We start from the raw sequence: 17151 nt of genomic DNA, 5'->3' as shown, positions 1-17151 counted from the left end.
ATAGGGACATCCTGCAGAACTAGGAAGTGCCAATTATAAAGTGGGTGAACAAATTACCAAGGTGAGCAAAAACCACGTTAATTTTTGTTATCAATGAAGGAGAAGTTGTAGACACCACCACAACAGAGGTGAAAAACTTAAGAGATAGGATCACCTACCGATCCTCGCAAATGACATAAGTGTTAATAAAACAAACGATAAATTCTTAATCTAAAAATATAGTGAAAGATATTTTAAGAAAATATCTATATGAATATATTGATTAGTTTTAGGGCAGTTTAAAGTAATAAGTTTGTGAACAGGTTTTCAAGTGAACCTGTTTTATTTCAAATAATGTTCTCTGGCATTGCATCTAATTTTATCATTTAGTGGGTATTTTGTCTAATTGGACTTGATTGGCTAGCGTCGTTCGTAAAAAATAATTACATTTCAGATGATTATCATTTATAACCAGTTTAAAAACCGGTATAATAAACTTCATTCGTTGATATTTACTTGCAATGCAAATAAGCAATAAGCCGAGATGGCCCAGTGGTAACAACACGTGAATCTTAACCGATGATCGTGGTTAAAAACCCGGGCAAGCACCACTGAATTTTCATGTGCTTAATTTGTGATTATACTTCTTCTTCTGCTTTACGGTGAAGGAAAACATCGTGAAAAAAACCTACATGTGTCTAATTTCACTGAAATTCTGCCACATGTGTATTCCACCAACCCACACTAGAGCGGATTAAGCTCCAAACCTTCTCTTCAAAAAAAGTGACAGGAGGCCTTTAGCCCAGCAGTGGGACACTTACAGGCTGTTACGGAATTTACTTGCAATGGTGATGGAGTAATTTATTTGTTTAAAGTGCAATTACATAAATTATAAAATAAAATATTTATTACAAGAAAGCAGCAGAAGTATGATGATATAAAACATATATTCATATATTATACATATATTACATTTTCTTTTTGATAGCATTATGGTTTTTATCACAATTGGTATGAAGACATAATATGATTTTTTATGATTACAGAATTAGGCAGAAATGAACATCATACCGATATCATTAGAAGATTTTCTTTACTTGCAAACCTATGTAAGCAACAAATAGCAATTATAAAAAACTAGTGTCTGCCCGCGACTTCACCCGCATTTAAAGGAGAGGGGTGGGTGGTAGGTAGCCAATGTCCTTCCTCGATGTTCAAGCTTAATTCATACTAAATTTCATCAATATCGGTTCAGCAGTTAAGTCGTGATAAACACAGTTGCTTTATCTCTTCCCTTTATTTGCCTCTGGATAATTCCATAGTCTTTTTACAACCAAATCTAAATGTTTGAAGCGGTTAGACTAGCCTTGAACCAAGTCCTGGTGTTTGAAATATAAGTAGATTTTTTGAAAATTTGGAATTCATTACTTATTTTTCATAAAATCCAAGTACAATTTACGATAAGTGGAAGAGTCGAACAAAGGGCGCTAAAAGACAATCTCGTTCTAATCTGATCAAGAGCCAGGGGCTGGGCTCATTCAATACTGCGCGGCATGGACTGCTGCTAAAATAAATGAAGCCAAAATAAAACTTTAACCGAAAATACCTAATTTGCAAAATAATATATAAGCCACCTCGGCAAAGATTAGGATTGAAGTTAAACGACTTCATAAAATTATGTCGATAGAATTATACAATTTTTTAACGGCAACAGGAATAAAAAATAGAGAAGCATATAGAGAACATCTTGGAACGATACAAAATTCGTATTATACATGATAAACCAAATACACGAGCAGCAACACATTAGATATGCGAAAACAAAAACTTTCATTTTTCACAATGAAAACAGCACAATACTCAATTAATTCATTATGAATTACCTTTTTTTATCATAACACTCACAAGACATTAACGAATTATTATAGCAACACTGGAGATTACGATAAAAACCTCCGATCCCCAGATTTTACTTGGTGGTAGGGCATTGCGCAGGCCCGTCTGAATAGGTACCATCCGCTCATCAAATATTTTACAGCTAAACAGCAATACTAGGTATTCTAAAACTAGGTATACATTGTGATCCGGTTTTAAGGGTGAGTGATCCAGTGTAACATCTGGTGGTAGGATGCTAACATCCGCCTGGCTTGTTACCACCGTACGCATGGTGAAAAACTCGTGAAGTGGCTTGCAGCCGCGTTTCGAGGTCAGCCAGCGTACAGCCAGAGCCCGAGCGAGTATTGCCGCGATGGGTGTTGGTCCAATTGGAGACGGCTGTTGAACCAATGCCGGGGGAAACTGTATTGACCTGCCGGTCAGGGAGACCCGAAGAAACGGCTGTTCCGCTGGCCGCCCGTGGCATAGTACAGGGGCCCGAGCGTGTCTAACCAGCTCGTGAGGCTGCCCCACCAGGCCACGCATAATCTCGGGGTGGACCGTCGTGCCGGTTGGTGACCGGTAGGTGGGGTCCCGGCGGCCACTTCCGGGGGGGTTCGGGGGCCCTTCCGTCCGGCGGGTCAGTGTATTTTTCCTTTTGGCAACCACTTGGGGAAACACGCCTCCACACTTTGCCCATCCCTATCGTGGCAATACATCGCTCGCTTCACGTCTCTTTTCCACTTCATTTTTCCCAAATGGCGCAACAAAACAGAAATAACGGTCGTACAGCGGTGCACACCCCCACCATACCCTCGCTGTTTGAGGTCGAGTTCTCTAACATCCGAGGACTCCTCACTAACCTCAACGCTGTCCACCACCATCTCGAGATAGCACGGCCAGCAATGTTGTTTCTCACGGAGACACAAATACTCCGTCCTGCCGATACCAGCTACCTTAATTATCCCGGCTACACGCTTGAAGAATCCTTCAAAGCGAAAGCCGGAGTATGCTTGTTCGTCAGGACGGATGTTTGCTGTCACCGACTGCGCTGCTTGGAGGACCCCTCCTTCTCCATGTTGGTGGTACGTGTGGACCTGGTTCGTCAGAGCCGAGTCTACGTGTGCCTCTACAGATCCCACAATGGTGACTTGGAGACAAGCCGATTATTTGACCATCTTAGTCGGGTGGCAGATGCTGCGCAAGAGCAATTTCCTAACGCGGAATTGGTGTTTTTGGGGGATTTTAATGCTCACCACGAATCCTGGTTGAAATCCCTCAAAACTGACCATGCTGGAAGGACTGCTCATGCTTTTGCTCTCACACATGACTTGACCCAACTGGTTGATCAGCCCACCAGGATGGTCTGCCTGCTCAGCTATGCACCTGTGGTATGTGCTATGCACCAGTGGTAGCAACGTTCCTTCCAAGGGACCGACGCATAGTAATCGCGCATACCGTCCCAATCCGCCGACTTATAGTGCCAAACGCGACGTTTGCATACCGCTAGTGGCGGCAGCTTGGCCTGTGGCACTCTGGTAGAAATAAGGCTGTGATCCGAAGATCCAAGAGGAGCCTGAACCACAACCTGATATTCCACCGGGTGAGAAGTCAGCAGAAGGTCCAGTAGAGAAGGTGCTTGCCCATCAATGTCTGGGATCCTGGTGGGCTGATCAACCAGTTGGGTCAAGTCATGTGTGAGAGCAAAAGCAAGAGCAGTCCTTCCAGCATGGTCAGTTTTGAGGGATTTCAACCAGGATTCGTGGTGAGCATTAAAATCCCCAGAAAACACCAATTCCGCGTTAGGAAATTGCTCTTGCGCAGCATCTGCCACCCGACTAAGATGGTCAAATAATCGGCTTGTCTCCAAGTCACCATTGTGGGATCTGTAGAGGCACACGTAGACTCGGCTCTGACGAACCAGGTCCACACGTACCACCACATGGAGAAGGAGGGGTCCTCCAAGCAGCGCAGTCGGTGACAGCAAACATCCGTCCTGACGAACAAGCATACTCCGGCTTTCGCTTTGAAGGATTCTTCAAGCGTGTAGCCGGGATAATTAAGGTAGCTGGTATCGGCAGGACGGAGTATTTGTGTCTCCGTGAGAAACAACATTGCTGGCCGTGCTGTCTCGAGATGGTGGTGGACAGCGTTGAGGTTAGTGTGGAGTCCTCGGATGTTAGAGAACTCGACCTCAAACAGCGAGGGTATGGTGGGGGTGTGCACCGCTGTACGACCGTTATTTCTTTTTTGTTGCGCCATTTGGGAAAAATGAAGTGGAAAAGAGACGTGAAGCGAGCGATGTATTGCCACGATAGGGATGGGCAAAGTGTGGAGGCGTGTTTCCCCAAGTGGTTGCCAAAAGGAAAAATACACTGACCCGCCGGACGGAAGGGCCCCCGAACCCCCCCCGGAAGTGGCCGCCGGGACCCCACCTACCGGTCACCAACCGGCACGACGGTCCACCCCGAGATTATGCGTGGCCTGGTGGGGCAGCCTCACGAGCTGGTTAGGCACGCTCGGGCCCCTGTACTATGCCACGGGCGGCCAGCGGAACAGCCGTTTCTTTGGGTCTCCCTGACCGGCAGGTCAATACAGTTTCCCCCGGCATTGGTTCAACAGCCGTCTCCAATTGGACCAACACCCACGCGGCAATACTCGCTCGGGCTCTGGCTGTACGCTGGCTGACCTCGAAACGCGGCTGCAAGCCACTTCACGAGTTTTTCACCATGCGTACGGTGGTAACAAGCCAGGCGGATGTTAGCATCCTACCACCAGATGAGCAGATGGTCGCTCAGATATCCCTTAGTCGCCTCTTACGACACCCATGGGAAAGAGAGGGGCAGTGAAATGTATTCTTTCTCCGTCACTGCACGGAAAAATAAATATAATATATATTTAAACATGTCCCAATATTCTGACAAATACTTTCTCGATCACATAATTGGAAAGCTACTCATAATGGAAAACAGTAATTGGCTCTATTGTCTGTATATTGTATTTTTAATGTCAACATATTTTGTATCATACTGTTGTTTTCCTTAAATAAATAAATAAATAATTACCTACATAATTATATAAATACCTAAATCTAAGATCCGTTTCCACCCCAGCAAAATGTAGTCCTATCACATGCTTGCAGACCTTGTATAAGTTTAACATATTCTGTATCTCTGAAATGGTATATCTGTATATAGACTCATAACACAACAATGTCTTGGCCGAAAAACAAAAATTGTGTCGATAGTTTAGCCAAGGTTGCAAGGAACATACTGACAACTACAGCAACACGCATAATTGCGGAAAATAACCACTAGAATATATGTTTTCCACTAGAGGAAAGCTTCAAGTGGGAAAACGAAATAGCGTCATTGCATTAGAGCAATAGTGATGACGTACTGTCTCACCTTAGAATGATTTAATATTTAATTCGTTCGTTTAAAAAAAAAGTAACGCTAATAAATATAAAGTGTAATAAAAAAAAATGGTACCGCTATGTGTATAAGCACTGCATGCAAAGAAGCATATACAAACGACACAACAATACTTTATTAAATTTTAACATAATGTTTCAGAATTACCCCTACCGAGCTACATCTGGAACTTGGTGAAGAACAGTTCGAGGACCGAAAGACTGTCCTGCGCTGCGGCCCTGGTCGTGCTTATCGTCTGCATTACTCTCATCGTATATTTCACAGTACAAAGCACGAAAGTTGGCGGTGGTTTGGACAGCCGTGAGTTCGATATTTTTGTTTGATAAATGTTCGAGCAATTTATAATTATAAGTTATAATATATATTGTAATAAAAATCCACCAAATCTCTTTAGGTTAAGTACTTATGTCAAGTGTTTTAAATAATATTTCAGGGTGGCTATGCCGTCATTATTCTTGTGTCATCTGTATTAATCATATATACAGAAACGATACTAGGTGGTATCTGGGCAGGTACCACCCACTTAAATTTCTTGCGGTGGTGATTTGACAGTCCGTCTACCTATAACTTAAAAAACAAGCGGAAAGTACATAGCAACTGATATATATTTTCCTAAATGCAAATCGCGATTTCGTATTGATATACCATTCGTATATCAATACGCAATCATCTCATCTCGTCATAATGAATAAATAATAAAAACTAGTATATTACTTTTATAATCACGATAATCGGAGGTCAAACATTCAACGCGTATAATATTGTATAAATGCTATTTTAGTTTTATATAAATGTAAGAGTTAATTCCCAATAGAAATTAATGTTTCTTACATTCTATTGTTTTCTATATTTCAAAATTTGTATTTAAAAAAATAGTTTTAATATTGTTATCAAGTTAGATATATTTTTTTAAAAGAAAAGGCGGACGAGCATATTGGCCACCTGATGGTAAGTGATCACCAACGCCCTTAGACATTGGCATTGTAAGAAATGTCAACCATCGCTTACATAGCCAATGCGCCACCAACCTTGGGACTTAAGATTTTATGCCCTTGTGCCTGTAATTACACTGGCTCACTCACTTTTCAAACCGGAAAACCACAATACCAAGTACTGTTGATTTGCGGTAGAATATCTGATGAGTGGGTGGTACCTACCCAGACGAGCTTGCACAAAGCCCTACCACCAGTTAAGTAGTTAGATTCTTATTCTATTTAATATATTTTTTTTATATTTGATTCTTAGATCTATTAAGCCATTACTCTCACTTATTATGAATAAATAAAATAGAGAGCTTAAACTCAAATATATTTATTGAAAATGGTCATAAATGATCATTTTCGTTACATTTTTTAATACAATATCTAGGTACTACATAATTGTGGACGTTAATTATATTTCTATGTATTTTTACAAATATATCATAATTAGTAAATTATACAAAGAGCATCAACTCTCTTCTGCAGAGAGTTAACTAAAATATACAATATTTAGTCACATTAGCGAATTTCAGAACATTTTAACGGGTGATACACAATAATGTAGCCCGCTTTCAAAAATTTCCAAGATTCCATGTAGTTGATATCTTAAGTCTAAGCTATAAATAGAATAAACTTATCAACTAACATGGTCTCAAGGGTGGCTATAGTGCGTGACGATGAAAATTTTTCCACGCTTACGTACATTTCACTGGACAACTCGTCAGCGCGATCTAACTCCATACAGTGCCATCTGTTGGCAGGGGTAGAAATAAGGGATGAGTCTGAGCCTCACCCTCCCCATTCCACCGAATTCGGTTCGAAATCCCCCCTCTTTAAGATATTTACATCAACCATAAATTCAAACCTTATTGCTAATGTATTAAGGCTTTAAAATATTTAGACGAAACTGTATTGTCGTTATTAGAACTTACGACATTATAACATAGATTTGAATCTACTTTTAAATATTATATTAGATGTGTGTGTCCTGTGAATGTCCCACTGCTGGGCTAAGGCCTCCTCTCCTTTTTTGAGGAGAGGGTTTGGAGCTCCTCACGATGTTTTCCTTCGCCGTCAAGCACGAGATGAATTATAAACACAAAAACACAAATTAACACATGAATGAAAATTCGGTGGTGCTTGCCCGGGTTTGAACCCACGATGATCGGTTAAGATTCACCCGTTCTAACTACTAGGCCACCTCGGCCCATATATAGATGTTTTGCTCCAATATATTTGAATTTCAAAATAACTCCAAATGAACCTTAATTATTATATTAATTATAACATAAGATAGCTAGTCTGTCCTTGTTGAGTTTCATTGTGACTTCATTCTTTGAAAACATTTATTTGACTCTTTAACAGCCTTAAAAATGTCTTTAAAAAACTAAACGCTTGTATTACAAAAATTTAAAGACTCAAATAAAAACTATTTAAACATTATTTTCTCATCGGAATCGAAACGTTAGAGTTACAATTACTTTTTATTTTTGATTCATTTAAACCATTTATAATTTTCTGGTTTTTTTTTTCGACTTATAGATTGGCTAAGCTAGAAGAGTTGGTCAAAACCATCTACTAAAAATATATTTTTATAGTTGGGCTTTTCATTGGGTTGATTGCGTTTTTTTTTGTAGCGGATTTACCTATTTCAAATATTGCAAATAAATAGCGTATATACTAAATTACTATGATAAATCTTTAACAATTCACCATCGGTCCAGGAAGTCTATTACGTCTACATCCTGAGCTAAAAATACTTTCCAATCACACGTGTCTGTTTGGTCGTTTATAACGTGACTTATATACTAAGTATTTGTTAGTTGTACTTAACCCTTTGTAAGCTTCTTACCCTTTGGTAAACACATTTCCCATTACAAATGAATATTTACTGTTATTTATTAAATTATACGCTTCAACTCAACTGCCCATGGGTAACAGATATGTTAAAATCACCGCCCTAAAACATCGGCTCGGTAAGAAATATTAACCCTACATAGTCAATGCGTCACCAAATCTGAGAACTAAGATGTCAAATGAACTTTGAGCCTGTAGTTCCACCGGCGCATGACGCCTTCGGTTTGAACATGACACTAATAGGTCATGGTAAGGTGGTAGGTGGTGGTAATTAATTATTTTTAATTAGGGAATATAATTTAAAATACAGGACGATCAAATTAATTCTACTCCAGTAAACAATAAAGTTACATCTGGCCTAATTACCTTTAAGTACATATATATGTATAAAAACTGTTGAAATAAACGAAATATTTTAGTAATGTATTATATTTTAGTATTATATCGAGAACACTACGGCATATGTGATTCATTTGATTGAGTTTTATGTAACAATCTCGTTATTGTTATTTATGAAAAAAAAAATTAACATAATAACATTACAATTTCTCTATTACACAAAAATAGGCAATAGGTATAAAAATGAAATTAAAAAATATTCGACATATTAATATGAAAAACACCTTAATAATCAACATTTTTATCGAAATTCGATTTGCCGAATTGTTAATATGCAAGTCCTTTCACTGACAGTTATCTATTAAAACTATAAAAATACGTATTAATAAAGAGTTAAACATTTTGTATTCATACAAAACATCGCTACGTCATTTCGAGGTCATTACAAAGTGGAAACAACGTGTACCTACTTCCTGTATCTGTCATTCCGACTGGCTTCGCATTGTGCTTTATTATGACAAAATTAAATAGGATTCGACATTTTGGGTTAAATAAATATTTATCTAATTAGAGATCGATGTTAATTTATCGGTCAATTTAGTCGATAACGTGAGTGTGACAACGAATGAAAATGTTATACATTTAAAGATAATCCTAATCTGTTCTTGAACTAATTAATTAAAGCGGTGAACCACTTCATTAGTCAGGCGATTTTCAAGTATTCATTATGTTATAATGTAAGATTAGGGTAGGTCCACTATCGGCTATTCTATTGCAAACACTAAGTCGTAAAAACTAAAGCGTTATTGCGTTTTTACGCTTCGGTGACAAAGATAACGTGGATATAACGTGTGGGATCATACTTACATATTCAATGTAGACTTAAATTTGTAGACAATTTAAACACGGTACACGGTTTCGTAGTAAATTCTTCAATGAAGTTAATTGAACTATTACTTTATTATAGATAGCTTGGCTAGCGCTTAACAGAATGCATAATCCTCAGCTACAAGTGGGTCTCTTAAATATTGAGCTAGTAGATAATTATTTTTTTACATTAACGAAATGTATCTAAATAGTACGAAAAACTAAATAAGTTAAATAATTGTAGAGATTATTATGCTGATGAAATATGATTTATCTAGAGTAGTCTTATTTCAAGAATCAAGCTTTGTAAACCATATGTTTACGGTAGGTAGGTAGTACTGTTTCACGTACGTATATCTACTACGTATATTAACTAAGTTTTAACCGCGAGTTTTATCTACGTGCTAGAGAAGAAACGAGTTAGCCTAACATAATATAAATTATAATTGATCGAAACATAAACCAAACTCGCCTTAGTCAACTCTTTGCTATTACCCATATTGGACTATGCCGACGGGGTCTATTTAGATATTCCTGAGGAACTGCTAAATAAAAAAGAGCGCTTGCAGAACATGAGTATTCGCTTCATATTTGGATTACGTAAATATGATCATATTATTCAGCATCGTAAAACACTAAAGTGGCTGCGAATATGGTTGCGTCGAAATGTGCATGTCCAATGCTTTATACTATACTCTACCATCCTCAAACTCCAACCTGCCTAAAAGAGCAATTTACCTTCCTTGGCTCTCATACACCAATCAATTTGCGCTCTGAGCAAGATAATAAATTGCTGATCCCTCTGAGTTGTTGTACTGTTAAAGCAGTCAAACTATGTAATTCCCTGCCTCGAGAAATTCGTCAAGTTGAATCCGTACATATTTTTAAGAGTCGTTTGCATAATTATTATTTATCAATATAACTATAGCATTTTGTATTATTATATGTATATGGTTATTTGTTTCTTATATAAGTTTATATGTATGTATGTATACGTGTATATGTATATATATAAGAGTATGTATGTTGGTATATTACAAATTTGCATTAAGTATAAGCATTCAATAAATTTTAAGTATAAGTTATTCGCACACTACGCCCGATTAATGATCCTGGCTATAAAAAAAAACATAACTATTTCTCTTCACAGAGGTTGCCTGGAAGAGATCACTGTAAGTGATAAGGCCTCCTTTGCATACTATATGTACTACTTGTTCTTTTATATCTTTGTAAATTTTGTACAATAAAGGATTAATAAATAAATAAATAAAAAATTGTTTGACATTTGATTATAGTAATGACAAAAGCTGCCAGTACCTCCGCAGCTTTTATCCATCCGTTTCGAAGGACTCATTCGAATAATACCTCCCTGTTTATATCTAAATAAGTGCAACTTCACTTTTTGTTTATTGTATTGTGTAATATTTCGTCTGAGAACAATACAACACGCACAAAGCTTCCACACACATCCCATTGCACATTAGTGATGAGGATTTGTGCACGTACCATAAAAAATATTTTAAAACTCACTTCTAACCTTATCGTACTGCATTACTTTAATTTGCTATTTTAAGTCATTGTTATTAAATACACAAGGAACATAACTATTTAGTACCCTTCGTTGGTACCACATTATTGGCGATAGAAGGAATGGGTAATATTCTCTTGTATCATTAATGTCTATACGCGGTGACAAGTTAGCATTAAATCAATTGAAAGTTTCAGCTTTTATTTGTCTTAAGTTAATCTTTATCAACAGCTCCACATGAATGGAACATAACCCGTGAGATGTGGCTAGCTCAGTCGTTCAACTCATCAGACATAGCCGAAAAGTTCGAACCATTGATGTTGGTGATCGTCCAACATACCGTAAGCGGGGAGTGCACGAAGTTTGCTCAATGTGCTGCTGAACTACGGAATATACAGGGCTGGTACATCAGTTTTCACAAATATGATATCCCGTAAGTTTAATAATTCATTTTGTGTAATGTATTATCGTTGCTATCACCGTTTAACTGACGTAGTCACCCAGACCCTACTCAACCGTTGCCTTATGGCGGACTGTCAATATTATCTAATCAGAGATATTAGGACGAGACTTAGCCCAAACATAATAAATTAACGATGTTTTCTCGAACTTCTTACTGTTGGCGCAAATGACCTCGATAGCATCACCTGATGAGGGGCAATTTTTAAAATTATCGAGTCCATAAAGACTATAATGATTATTATGTATATTACGATTAGATCCTTAACAAAATATGTCCTAGACAATATTTAATAAGCTACACAATGATACGCATCATTAAAATACAGTACAGTACAGTAACAGCCTGTAAATGTCCCCCTGCTGGGCTAAGGCCTCCTCTCCCTTTTTTGAGGAGAAGGTTTGGAGCTTATTCCACCACGCTGCTCCAGTGCGGGTTGGTAGAATACACATGTGGCAGAATTTCGATGAAATTAGACACATGCAGGTTTCCTCACGATGTTTTCCTTCACCGAAAAGCACGAGATGAATTATAAACAGAAATTAAGCACATGTAAATTCAGAGGTGCTTGCCCGGGTTTGAACCCACGTTCATCGGTTAAGATTCACGCGTTCTTACCACTGGGCCATCTCGACTTTCATTAAAATAGGGGGTCCTGGTCTCCTCGGTAAGTCGTATATACGTGTCAAAACGTATATACGACATGAGATGAGATGATTTCACTTTGACCAAGTCATTAAAATAGTAAACAAATATTGTTATCGAATATTTTCAGATATAATTTTATTATCGGCAATGACGGTCGCGTATACGAAGGACGTGGCTGGAATAAGGAAGGAGCTCACACTTATGGCTATAATAGGTGCTCTTTGGGAATTGCATTCATTGGTAATTTTATTTATATTCACTAGTATCATTTGCAGTACATTACACCAATTACTTTAGACGAAATCTGACAATTTCTTGTACAAATTATAATAATAATAATAATAAAATATATCTTGGGACATTTTTCACACACGGCCATCCCAATGATCCCAAATTAAGCTTGTACAAAGCTAGTGCTATGGAAACCAGACAACTGATGTACTACATATACTACTTTTCTTTTTGTAAATACATACTTATATAGATAATTACACCCAGACTCAGGACAAACAGACATGTTGATGCACACAAATGTCTGTCCTGGGTGGGAATCGAACTCACAAACTTCGGCGTGAAAGGCAATCTACCAACCACGCCAACCGGATCGTCAGATTATTTTATAATAAATACCAAAAAAAGGAAGACCATTCATTCTCACCTGTTAATATAAAAACCTATACAATAATGCATTTAATTCGAATTGAAACAAAGATATTTCAACACTAATGAAACGTTGTTTATTATAGATATCGATAATTTGGATTTTGAATTATTTTCAAACCTGCGTTCGTAGCTGAACTAGATTCAATTTAATTATTTAAATATTAAGTATTTAATTACTTTCTTACTTCTTCTTCTTATAAAAGTTATTTAACGGGTAATTAGTTGAACAATGCTGTTTCTCCTGCTTCCGAATGTAAAATTAATAGTGACATATAGAGAGAAATCAATGTTTAACTGAACAACCGCTAAGTAACGCTTATAAGCAAGGCCGTTAGTGTTCAACTTATGTAGCTTTAAAATACTACCAGCATTTAGTGCCTTTGTTTAAATATTTGGTACCTATGGTATTATCAATGAAATTTCATTTAAGTCGCCAGCCATTTTGATACACGCATTAATTAGTATATAGCGATTAACGGCTATCTGTAAATATTGTTTAGGGGTGATTTAGTTAAACAACAGTGTTTTTTTTTCCTCTCTATTTTATATCAATGGAGAAATCAGTTTATAAAAACACCATCTTAACTTAATATATAACTAGGGCGTTATAATTTTTAATTGTTACGTCTCAATGCACATCGCTAGTTTAAGTAAAGTTTTACTTTTATTTTATAATACTTACTTATCTTCACAGGAGATTATCGCGGAGAAAGGCCTTATCATTCGCGAGTTACGGAAGCTCAGTTAAATAGAACAAGAATGTTACTGGAGGATGGAGTAAGAATGAAATATCTTCGTCCTGATTATTTAGTCGTCGGCGCGAAGGATGTCCAAGACACGGCGAGCCCTGGGTCGAATCTCTTACAGGCTCTACGTTTATGGGATACTTATGATCATAAACGCCGGTTTTACGGTTTAAACTGCACACAGATACAAGAAAAGTATGGAGATCAAATACTACGTACCTAGAAGCTTAGAGAGGCTAATGACATCATAAATAGGGTATATTATTGTTGAATGTTAGGGATATAACACATATAAGCAGCCGCGGAGGTGTGGCTTTAGCTTTGATTTCGCGTAATGCTTTTCTTTTGTAGTCTGGCCATTGACACGTACAAGCATAACGTACACGTACATCTAAAGTCGAAATCATTATGAATGTATGCGATTTATAACTTTAATGTGCCGATACTATTTTTTTTTTCATAATTTTAAAACAAATACGTGCCATAAAAATTATATATATTTTTTATATTATACATTACAGGAAAACAAAAATTAGATGCGAAAATATGTCAAAAGAGTATACATACAAACTATAACGTATAAAAGGAATTTTTAGTAAAGTAATTATTTGTTTTATTTTTGGCTATTTATACTTGTGTGAGAGTTTCACACGCGAAAACCAGATGAAAAATCTTTTAGTTTTGTCATCTTAATACATAGAAATATAACAAACATATACAAACCGCAGATACATCACCATATTTAAAACAGATTTTAGCTAAAGTACTAAAACTAATTATATCACCAATCTTTACGCAGGAACCTGGCGAAGGAAATACCTTTATGAGATTAGTCCTATGGAATTTATTTTCATTTACTTAAAGTAATGAAATTAATCTTTTTGTAGAAACAATTGTGATAACTAAATAACAAAAAATGTATGTGAGCCTTTTTTAGAACAATTTAGTAAAAAAATTCTCGACTTGACATTTTATGTCACTAATGTCATATGCTAAGATTGTGTATTTCTTTGGTTAATAAAAGGGGTGTGACTGAGATGATCAGCGCGTTTAATACAAGCTGTATTATAAAAACAAGGTTTAGTTCCACCCATTTCAAATTTTTCTGTCACCAGCAATAACAAAAACAAAATGGCAAAACGCAATCATACCATCGCCCGTGTAGATGATGATTTTTAAAAAAATTACGGACAAAGCAGAAAACTCAGTTCTCAATATTATTATTTTCTGTTGACTTAAAATAATCTGATAACTGACAATATATTTGATAATGACGAACATGTAAATAACGAAATATCATATCTAATGATCGATTAATTCATAACACTTAAAATTTCGACAAATTTTCAATTTTTTAAGACTTGCAAGCTAATTATTATTCTTGCGATATTATCTAAATAATGAATTATATTGAGTGTACTCATTGTTTGTACGTTTTAACAAACGAATCTGTTTTTTGTTAGATTCAAGAACAATACTTACGAATATTTACATTTACAGTCCATTTAATTATACTCAACAGTACACAACATTTATAATTCATATTTGAAGAAGGTGAAACCGTGTGACAAATCTATGTAATTCTAATAATGTATGAAAGTTCTAAAGCTAGTTCATGTTTTGAAATATTTTACATAAATTGTTATATCTGTCGGTTCGTGAACAGCTGGTACAGTTTCTTCAATGTTTCCTCATCTGTAAATAAACTGTTATCGTTCAGTCAACGTTTCTAGAATAAGTTGTGGTTTTTCACGGCTCAGATTACAAATATATAACATTAAATAAATTACGTTATAAACTACGAAATAATGTTTATATAGAATGCATTATGTTTCATAAAAAAAAATCTATCATTTGTGTCTTAATTTGTCTTATAAAGTTGTATATATTGTAATATAAAGTTTCGTTATATGAGAACACTTATCTTACAGTTTGTAAAATATCATGTACATATGTATATATATCTATTTGCGACCATATGTCTGTACCAAAACAAGGCTACTAGCCAAACAGTTCGCGTGTAAAATAAAACAGCTCGATAGAACTGTTAGCAGCAGGCTATTAATTATAACATTCCAAGAATTTGTATATTACTGGTGGTAGAGCTTAGTGCAAGCTTGTCTGGGTAGGTACCACCCACTCATCAGATATTCTATCGCTAGACAGCAGTACTTGGTATTGTGTTCCGGTTTGAAGGATGAGTGCGCCAGTGTAATTACAAGCACAAGAGACATAACATCTTAGTTCCCAATGTTGGTGGCGCATTGGTGATGTAAGCGATGGTAACATTTCTTACCAATGTCTATGGGCGTTGGTGACCACTTACCATCAGGTGGCCCATATGCTCGTCCACCTTCCTATTCCATAAAAAAAGAAGACACTCATCAAAATAGTATATCACCATAAGTCGCTTGACAACAGTTCGCGGATGAGTAATGAATTGTTCATACAGAATAGCAGTACTGTACCACTGATGATACTTACTGAATTATTCTTGGTACAATTAATAATTTGTACTTTATAGGATATAAATAAATAATATAAAAATTACAATGCTAGTGAGAGCAATTAAATGACTCTATAGAATAAGAATATACTATGTTTTTTATTTAGCATAAATAATAATTTTATTAAAACGTGTTTTATTTCAATAAACAACAATTTATATCTTTTTCATATTTTATGGAATTCGAATCATTGTTCTATATAGAAGAGAAGTTCTTGTTGAATAACCAGATGGCAACACCGCATAGCTCGTAAAAAAGGCATGCAGAAAAAAAAAAACAAATAGATTAAAACAACTTACCTGTCAAATAGTTAATTAATACCTTTTATTAGATATACAAATAATCTTGTCCCATGTATGTCATAGTTTTGTAATAGGGATGCCCGAATCGATGTGATATATCGACATATCGATAGAGCACTATACGATATATCGATTTTTTTTTTGGCTAAGCGATACGCTTCAGGGTCCGTTCACACAGACCGGCTCGGAGAGCATCGGCCTGCTTTTTTCTTTTCACACAGACCGGGTCGTATACGCTTGGAATTGGCCGGAGCGGAGCCGCCAACTATTTCACATCGACCGGCTGGAAGAGATCTGAAAGCGGGTGCGAGCGAGAAAGAGCACGCAAGCGGAGCCGGTCGGCTCCTTTTATTACTTCACACGAAGCGCGTTCAGGCATTTTTAATGACAAAAAAGGTGCAAATGCAAAAATAAACTTTACTACAATCACTCAAAACACTGTTTCCAACGTGATAAAAATCTGCTCTCCTCTCCGAGCCGGTCTGTGTGAACGGACCCTCAATATATCGTATTCCTTAAATCGTATCACAAAGTATAGCAATGTTTTATTTGTTCATAATTATTAGATTCACATAAAATCATAACAAAAGATGATAAACATCAGCGACAACAATTATTCGTACAAGAGATATTAGAAAAAATTGTTTATAGAACGCGATCTGCTTGTTTTTTGTTTGACTTCTTAAAACTTTCATAAAAATTAAAAAAAAAAAAAAAATTAAAAATATATTTTTGAATCGATACTGTTTATTGTGAATATCGATTGAAACGTAAGCGATACGATTACGATAAAACAGACTTGTTTGGACATTTCTAGTCTGTAATACGAAGTCATGCACTGTTTTTATACTATGTGGAATATCACAACTAAAGTTCCTTCACCCATTTTGTCGTGATTTTATCGAGCTTCGACGAAAAGTAATATATTATTGTAAGTAATATTAATGCATTATGAGAGTAAGTAAT

General features: G+C 36.3%; 2 protein-coding genes across 2 annotated transcripts in view; one reads left to right on the top strand and one right to left on the bottom strand.

The window, feature by feature from the left end:
- LOC126780518 (peptidoglycan-recognition protein 2-like) overlaps positions 1 to 16006 on the top strand; it is a 32715-nt gene extending 16709 nt beyond the window's left edge. Inside the window, exons 2-5 of the mRNA XM_050505080.1 lie at positions 5430 to 5588; positions 11091 to 11292; positions 12095 to 12207; positions 13325 to 16006. Coding sequence (XP_050361037.1) covers positions 5430 to 5588; positions 11091 to 11292; positions 12095 to 12207; positions 13325 to 13599 — 749 coding nt within the window. The 3' untranslated portion in view covers positions 13600 to 16006. The remainder of the gene's footprint in view (positions 1 to 5429; positions 5589 to 11090; positions 11293 to 12094; positions 12208 to 13324) is intronic.
- Positions 15026 to 17151, bottom strand: part of LOC126780471 (cold shock domain-containing protein E1) — a 42320-nt gene continuing 40194 nt past the window's right edge. The window contains exon 17 of the transcript XR_007670506.1: positions 15026 to 15071. The gene's annotated coding sequence lies outside the window, so the exon portion shown is untranslated. The remainder of the gene's footprint in view (positions 15072 to 17151) is intronic.

Source organism: Nymphalis io, chromosome Z, assembly GCF_905147045.1.
Source record: "Nymphalis io chromosome Z, ilAglIoxx1.1, whole genome shotgun sequence".
In the NCBI taxonomy this organism is placed as follows: Eukaryota; Metazoa; Arthropoda; class Insecta; order Lepidoptera; family Nymphalidae; genus Nymphalis; species Nymphalis io.
The sequence above is the reverse complement of the archived record's forward strand: the minus strand, read 5'-3'. Positions and strand labels throughout refer to the sequence as shown.